Source organism: Oncorhynchus mykiss, chromosome 13 (genome assembly GCF_013265735.2).
Source record: "Oncorhynchus mykiss isolate Arlee chromosome 13, USDA_OmykA_1.1, whole genome shotgun sequence".
In the NCBI taxonomy this organism is placed as follows: domain Eukaryota; kingdom Metazoa; phylum Chordata; class Actinopteri; order Salmoniformes; family Salmonidae; genus Oncorhynchus; species Oncorhynchus mykiss.
The window spans coordinates 41,572,681-41,581,653 of record NC_048577.1 but is presented as its reverse complement, the minus strand read 5'-3'; the positions used below and the strand labels follow the sequence as shown (position 1 = coordinate 41,581,653).

Genomic DNA, 8,973 nt, shown 5'->3' with positions numbered 1-8,973 from the left:
GTTTATCAGTATATAATCTTAAATTGTAAAATAATCCATGAGAAACATAGCTAGTGATGCGCTTTTTTTGGTCCACGTGGTTGTTTTACGAGTCGCATCTTTCCTACGTCATAACTTGATTTCGAAGCAGTGTGCGGCAAAGCAACAACGAGCCACTTAAAACCGTTTTTGTTTGTTTATATCAGTTAATTTGATTTATTTCAAATTATGTCTTCAAAAGGCATTAAGGTAGACAATGACCTCAAAACAAAGGTAATGTTTTCACAATTTCTTTGACGCAGAAGTTGAATAATTGAGAATGCTTGCCAGGCCTAGCTAGGGAGGTTAGCTGCATTTTGCTCATTGATTATAGTAGCTAGCTACGTTATTAGCACAGCACAACATCTATGAATGTTAAATTGAAAAAATCTGAGCTCAGTAAGTGGTGTTTGTTTATCTATCCTGTTGAGACTGGACAGTAGCGATTTGTTTGTTTATCTACAGTATCCCGCATCACACATTTTAAGCACGCGGGCTGTCTTTTTCTGCAGAAACGGCAACGTTAGCTAGTTACGTTAGTAACTCTATTTCCAATTTAATCTGTTGTAACACTAACAGTTCTTGGGGAGAGCGATAACATTAGCATATGTACAAATTTAACTAGATTAGGTCCCCTGCTAGCTACAGACGGGGGGAAGTATGGTGTTAAGAACAGCTGCTCCCATCAAATGGCACGTGGTGTTATTGGACTGTCATTCAACATGGTTTTACTTTCACTCACGTTTTATAAGATGTGTTCGAAAATTGTTATTTTCTCAGGTTGACGCCTTCAGAGAGCGGATCACGGGTGAGGTGAGTAGCAATATTATGTCATGTACCTATTTTAGACTTTTGATGGTCCTAGTCTTATATTTCACACATTTTACCAACCACAAATAACTATCAATCAAAAACCACAACTGTTTGGAGTCGTCATGTAGTGGAGGCATCATGTATATACTGATGCTGGTGGACACGTGATCATTGATTAAAAAAAAAAAATAACTTTGTTCTTTACTAGGCTGAGAACCTGGTCGCAGACTTTTTCCCCAAAAAGTTGCTGGAACTTGACAGCTTTCTGAAGGTAATTCATATTCTAATAACAGGGATTCTATTGTTGTACATTTTATTGTCAAAATAGAATCTAGGTTAATCCAGGGCCCCTTAATTAAGGGTAAGGTTTGAGCACGCCTCCATCGATGTGGCTGCAGTGAAGTGGGTTGAGAGCCTGAAGTTCCTGTGTCCGTATCACTAATTAACATGGTCCACACTAGAGCTGGGACGATAAACCGAAAATGATCAACACCAATCACAAGAATTTTGCCGATATCAATCATTACGATACGTAGCCTATACTAGTGAAATTTGATGTTAAATACACTTGCTAATATGGGTGATTCTTAATGGAACAGTTGATGGCAACAACCATCAAACCAGTAGTACATAATAACTGTAGTGCACATTAATGTTATAACTTATTGTTATTGCATCAATTCAGGCACTTTATTGCGCTTTGGATTTGTCCATATCACCCAGCTCTAGTCCACATATTACAGTTTAGTTTACGTCCCTTTCCTCGCCCCTACCTGGGCTCGAACCAGGGGCCCTCTGCACACATAGACAACAGCCACCCTCGAAGCATCGTTGCCCATGGCTCCACAAAAGCCACAGCCCTTGCAGAGCAAGGGGAACAACTACTTCAAGGTCTCAGAGTGAGTGACGTCACCGATTGAAAGGCTATTAGTGCACACCCCGCTAACTAGCTAGCCATTTCACATCAGTTACACACACCAACACAGTCGTGAGGAAGGCACGACAACGCCTCTTTCCAATTTAGGAGGCTGAAAATATTTTGCATGGGCCCTCTGATACTCAACGTTCTACAGCTGCACTATTGAGAGCATCTTGGCTGGCTGCCTCACTGCTTGGTATGGCAATGGCTTGGCATCCTGGGTCGTACGCACTACCGTCCAGGGCCTCAATACCAGGCGGTGTCAGAGGAAGGCCCTAAAAATTGTCAAGTACTCCAGCCACCCAAGTCATAGACTGTTCTCTCAGCTACGGCACCGATGCACCAAGTCTGGAACCAACAGGACCCTGAACAGATTCTACCGCCAGGCCATAAGATTGTTAAATAGTTAACCAAATAGATACCTGGACTATATGCATTGAACCTTTTGCACTCTCTTTTGACTCATCACATACACTGCTGCTACTGTTTATTATCTATCTTGTTGCCTAGTCTCTTTACCCCACATATGTACAGTTGAAGTTGGAAGTTTACATACACCTTAGCCAAATACATTGAAACTCAGTTTTTCACAATTCCTGACATTTAATCCTAGTAAAAAATCCCTGTCTTCGGTCAGTTAGGATCACCACTTTATTTTAAGAATGTGGAATGTCAGAATAATAGTAGAGAGAATGATTGATTTCATGTTCTCAGTGGGTCAGAAGTTTCCATACTAATTGTTTGTATTTGATTTTGCATTGCCTTTAAATTGTTTAACTTGGGTCAAACGTTTCAGCCTTCCACAAGCTTCCCACAATAAGTTGGGTGAATTGTGGCCCATTCCTCCTGACAGAACCAGACTTGTGGAAGTCTACACATTTTTTCCTGAGGTCTTGGCTGATTTCTATTGATTTTCCCCATGATGTCAAGCAAAGAGGCACTGAGTTTGATGGTATGCCTTGAAATACATCCACAGGTGCACCTCCAATTGACTCAGATGATGTAAATTAGCCTAACAGAAGCTTCTAAAGCCATGACACAATTTTCTGGAATTTTCCAAGCTGTTTAAAGGCACATGCAACTTAGTGTGTGTAAACTTCTGACTCACTGGAATTGTCATAGTGAGTTTTATAGGTGAAATAATCTGTCTGTAAACAATTGTTGGAATAATTACTTCTCATTCACAAAGTAGATGTCCTAACTGACTTGCCAAACCTATAGTTTGTTAACAAGAAATCTGTGGAGTGGTTGAAAAACAAGTTTTAATGACTCCAACCCAAGTGTATGTTAACTTCCGACTTCAACTGTACATATCTACCTCGTACCCCGGCACATCGAGTTGGTATATCCAAGTTATCGTTACTCATTGTGTAATTATTCCACGTGTTGTTATTTTTCAAATTCTCTGCATTTTTGGGAAGGGCCCGTAAGCATTTGACAAATACACTGACTTGATTTCTTCATCCTTTCCAGGAGCCCATTTTGAATGTCGCAGACCTGAAAGATATCCACTCCGAGATAAACGTCAAAGTACCTGACCCAATCATTCTCAACAATAGTCATGATGGAGTAGATGTGGTAAGTTCATGGATTCTCATTTGCATCAAATCAGTATCATGAAAGTGTATACATTCAATACAAAAATTCATATTTACAATGACGGCCTAGGAACAGTGGGTTAACTGCCTTGTTCAGGGGCAGAACAACATATGTTTACCTTGTCAGCTCGGATTCGATCTAGCAACCTTTCGGTTACTGGCCCAACGGTCTAACCACTAGGCTAACTACTAACCACTAGGCTACCTGCTGCCCCCATGGTTACAGGTAACACACTTGATTTAGCAAATCGGATCTTGATTGACACCGGCACCCTCATAGATATCATCCTGACCAACCTGCCCTCTGAATACACCCCTGCTCTCTTCAACCAGGATCTCAGCGATCACTGCCTCATTGCCTGCGTTCGTAATGGGTCTGCAGTCGAACGACCACCCGTCACCCTAAAACACTTCAGCAAGCAGGCCTTTCTAATCGACCTGGCCCGGGTATCCTGGAAGGATACTGACCTCATTCCGTCAGTAGAGGATGCCTGGTTTTTCTTAAAGTGTTTTCCTGACCATCTTAAATAAGCATACCCCGTTTAAAACATGTAGAACCAGGAACAGATCTAGCCCTTGGTTCACTCTAGACCTGACTGCCCTTGACCAGCACAAAAACATCCTGTGGCATTCTGAATTAGCATTGAATAGCCCCTGTGATATGCAACTTTTTTTTAGGGAAGTTAGGAACCGATATACACAGGCAGTTAGGAAAGCAAAGGCTAGCTTTTTCAAACAGAAATTTGCATCCTGTAGCACAAACTCCAAAAGGTTCTGGGACACTGTAAAGACCATGGAGAATAAGAGCAGCAGCTGCCCACTGCACTGAGGCTATGAAACACTGTCACCGCCGATTTTTTTTTTTTTTTAAATCCACGGTTAAATTCTCAGGCTGACTCTTTTCTCTGTATACATCAATGATGTTGCTCTTGCTGCTGGTGATTCTCTGATCCACCTCTACGCAGACGACACCATTCTGTATACCTCTGGCCCATCTTTGGACACTGTTAACTAACCTCCAGACGAGCATCAATGCCATACAACTCCTTCCGTGGCCTCCAACTGCTCTTAAATGCAAGTAAAACTAAATGCACCGATCGCTGCCCGCACCTGCCCACCCGTCCAGCATCAGTACTCTGGGCGGTTCTGACTTCTGAGAATATGTGGACAACTACAAATACCTAGGTATCTGGTTAGACTGTGAACATCTCCAATCCAACATTTTAATCTAGAATTGGCTTCCTATTTTGCAACAAAGCATCCTTTACTCATGCTGCCAAATATACCCTTGTAAAACTGACTATCCTACCGATCCTTGACTTCGGCAATGTCATTTACAAGATTACCTCCCAACACTCAGCAAATTGGATGTAGTCTATCACAGTGCTATCCGTTTTGTCACCAAAGCCCCATATACCACCCACCACTGCGACCTGTTGGCTGGCCCTCGCTTCATATTCGTCGCCAAACCCGCTGGCTCCAGGTCATCTATAAGTCTTTGCTATGTAAAGGTCCGCCTTATCTCAGCTCACTGGTCACCATAGCAGCACCCACCCGTAGCACGTGCTCCAGCAGGTATATCTCACTGGTCATCCCCCAAAGCTTTGCCTGCCTTTCCTTCCAATTCTCTGCTGCCAATTATTTTATTTTTTTTCCCCCCACCTTTATTTAACCAGGTAGGCAAGTTGAGAACAAGTTCTCATTTACAATTGCGACCTGGCGATGACTGGAACGAATTGCAAAAATCACTGAAGCTGGAGACTCTCCCTCAATAGCTTTAAGCATCAGTTGTCAGAGAAACTCACAGATTGCACCTGTACATAGCCCATCTGTAAATAGCCCATCCCCATGTTTTTTTTTTTCTTCTTTGCACCCCAGTATCTCTACTTGCACATTTTAATTTTCTGCACATCTATCACTCGTGTTTAATATATCTCGAGTGTTTAATTGCTAAATTGTAATTACTTCGCCACTACGGCCTATTTATTGCCTTTCCTCCCTAATCTTACCTCATTTGCACACTCTGTATATATATTTTTTTCTATTATATTATTAACGGTACGTTTGTTTATTCCATGTGTAACTCTGTTTGTGTCACACTGCTTTGCTTTATCTTGGCCAGGTCGCAGTTGTAAATGAGAACTTGTTCTCAACTGGCCTACCTGGTTAAATTTAAGGTGAAATAAAAAGATTATGAGAAGTAGAATCAGGTGTGTTACTGCTTGGCTGGAACAAAGGCCTGCACACACAGTTAGCTAGCGTTTGTTTATATTGCCACTGCCTAACAACTTCATTAGTCTGATCACAAGGGTATGTTCCACATCTGAAAGAGACTACCCCGAACAAAGTGGAGCATAGCCAACACCAGCACTCTCTCACTCACTTTAACATAACACTGTGAAGGAATGTTAATGAGACATAAACATAATGGCTCATTGACTCTCAGCAGGTCACTGTGCTCAATGCACTTGACCATTACTGTTCGAGGGAGAAAAATGTGGAACCCCTTTGATCAAGGGAGACCTGTAACAGAAGTAATGCCTATGTTAACGCATGGTTAATGTTTTATAGCAAAATTCCAGAAAACGGAAAATGGAAGATGGACTCGATGATAACTGTCAAGGTAAACCCTACTGCCTGTAGTCATGCCATTTTGATACTTGCATAATAAGTCTGGTGGCATTGCTGTACTGTAAAATAAAGTGTATCTCTTAATGTCTGTCAATGCCGACTTTTGCCAGAACCATTAATCTTTAATACATTTCTTGATAGAAGAGAATAGTAGACTACACTTGACTGATTTGCAGTATTCTATATTAGCTAGAAACTGCTTGGATATTTGACCTCTCAATCCCACCTCTCTAGATGGCCCCAAGGTGTTTGTCATGCCAGGGGGCATGATAAAGAGCAACGGCCAGCTGGTGGACCTGATCGAAAGAGTCAAACCAGAAATAAGAACCCTCATAGAGAAATGCAACACGGTATGTACCCACAAACACAGCCATTTTTCTTTGAGGGATTTATTGATTGCTTTTTGAGGGCTCTCCCCCTCTGAATTGCTTAGTGGAGATCTACTGTTAAGAAATGACTGTCTCATCTGTATGTCTCTCACTCTCAGGTCAAAATGTGGGTCCAGCTCTTAATCCCCAGAATAGAGGATGGTAACAACTTTGGTGTATCCATCCAGGTATTATACTTTCCCATCAGTATGAGTGCAGAGACATTCACATGTCTAGCTTCTGGTCTACTTTTCCAAACATGAACAAATCTCCATCACTAGGGTGCAGAAATTGCACTCTTTTGCCTTTCTGTCAGATTATGCTGGTCTTGTTGTTTCTGTCCACAGGAGGAAACTGTTGCTGAGCTCAGGACTGTGGAAGGAGAGGCAGCCTCTTACCTGGACCAAATTTCCAGGTATGCCACAGTATACACTACCTTGTGTTTTTATTTACTTCACAAAATTCCCTTATGAATCTATAAAACGGTTCCTTGGACTGTCTCAAACATTTGTTTTCAACAGGTATTACATCACCAGAGCGAAGCTAGTCTCAAAAATTACAAAGTACCCTCATGTGGTAAGTGTTAACTGCATACTGTTTACATCCACATCCAATCTGCCGGCCCGAGTCTCTTGTTGTTGACCATCTGTCTCTCTGCAGGAGGACTACCAGCGCACGGTGACTGAAATAGACGAGAAGGAATACATCAGCCTCAAGATCATTGTGTCAGAGCTGAGGAATCAATATGTGAGCAATACACGCACACTGTTCTGGCTCTGTTCATCCAAGTTGTATCAATGTTATGTTTGCCTGTCATGTTCTGGTGCAGATATTTGTTGACTAATAACCAAACTCCATCCGCTTGCAGGTGACATTACATGACATGATCCTGAAAAACATAGAGAAGATCAAGAGGCCACGAAGCAGCAACAATGAAGCCCTCTACTGAACACTCCACTTCTCCTTAACCTCTTCTCACCAACTCCTAGTAATAGCCACATTGGCAGTATTTGGATAGGCAGCCCAATTCTGATATTTTTTTTCACTAATTAGTCTTATGACCAATCAGATAAGCTCTGTTGTGATTGGTCAAAATGCCAATTTAATTAGTGGAACAAAGCTCCAAATTGGGGTGCCTGTGTGAATGCAGCCATTGACTGTAACAGGCTTTGTTCTGGACTATTATCATCAATTCCTTCAAGGTGGACTTCAAAAGAACCTCCTTAGACATGTTCTGAAACATCCATGTTTCCAGGACTTGTGAGAAGGTTGTACCTTGATTATGGATTTTTCTCCATGTCGACCAATCAAGCGGGCTTGAACTGAACTCAAACATGGCCGGCCTCCACAAGGTTGGTAGGAGGTCAGATGAAACTTTTTGTGTGCTTGTTGTCTGTGTGCTTGTAGTGTGTATGTCTTGTCTGGAAACCGTCATGGGAGTTTCACAGGTATACTTTGTCTGTTTTATCTTTAGTTTGTTTTTAAGGAATTATTTTTAGGATTCTGAAGTGCTTGGTGGTAACTATAATTAGCTGTATGTGAGATTGTCAAGGTGAGTGTGTGGGAATGCTCAGTCTGCATTTTAGTTGTAGTGTAGCTTGCAGTCCTGTCAGTTATTTCTATTTTATTTTTTCTTAAGGGACTACTCACAAGTACATTATGAAGGACTATGGTCTGTTTCCAGCACAATATGTAATGGCCATCCACTCCCACTCTGATCTTGGAGTTTCAATTGTGTTAAAAGCCAGATCTGTAATGTTCTCATATCCAGATGCTACGTGATGAGAGAGATGTCTTTACTGTATCTCTCCCTTAATTGTAATTTTGTTTTAAGAATAAATATTTTTACTTAATACAACTTGTTGAGAGAATGACATGGTTTCTGACCTGTTGTATATGCTGAAACTGTGTCTCAAAGAGCTTGTGTCGTTGAATTCAAGCCTTGCTGTGAAAATGATTAACCTCCGGATGAGGGGACAAAATACTTAGAAACCTAGCTATTAAAATCTCATTTGCTACGTATTTTCATACAAATGTGAGCAAATCTGCATTTTAAAAATCTGCATTTCCCCACCAGAGGTGTTTCCATCACACTTTTTTTTGTGGATAAAAGGCTGCGTGATGAAGTTTCATGTACTGAATTAAGGTCAGTGTTTCAATGGCATTTTCAGCTCTACAGATTTAGTTTTGTCACGCAGTGTTGCGATAAATGGCAAATTTGCCCAATTTTGTTCGTATGCTCTAGACAAGTTTGTTGGTGTACACAGGTTAGGTTATATGATAAGATGGATAAGAGCAAGATAATTTGTTAATTGGCAGCTAAGCACTGTTCATGTCACTAGCATACAAATTAAGACCCTTGATTTTTATTGGAAAGGAGCATCAAGCTCATCACTGTGCGCTTTCAGCACCCTGTAGTGTAGACAACTGCATGCTTTACCAAGTTGCAGTGGGATGACCACACATAGCAACGTGTGACTGCAAATTTACCTCAACATGATTATTCTATCAAATTGCGTAAGAAATTTCACCACAATTCGAAGCACAATTAATTTTACCGACACAAAGATCCTACCATGTCGAGTGAACAAATTGTAAACATTTACAGAATTGTAAGGACACATCC

General features: G+C 41.2%; 1 protein-coding gene across 1 annotated transcript; it reads left to right on the top strand.

The window, feature by feature from the left end:
- The first annotated feature begins 76 nt into the window (after positions 1-76).
- LOC110486387 (proteasome activator complex subunit 3) lies at positions 77-8,205 on the top strand. The gene is made up of 11 exons (XM_021557932.2): positions 77-252; positions 799-831; positions 1,040-1,102; positions 3,224-3,328; positions 5,920-5,971; positions 6,214-6,329; positions 6,467-6,535; positions 6,695-6,762; positions 6,869-6,923; positions 7,008-7,094; positions 7,216-8,205. The coding sequence occupies exons 1-11, from the start codon at positions 208-210 to the stop codon at positions 7,294-7,296; spliced, it is 774 nt and encodes a 257-aa protein (XP_021413607.1). The 5' UTR covers positions 77-207; the 3' UTR covers positions 7,297-8,205.
- Positions 8,206-8,973: the final 768 nt, after the last annotated feature.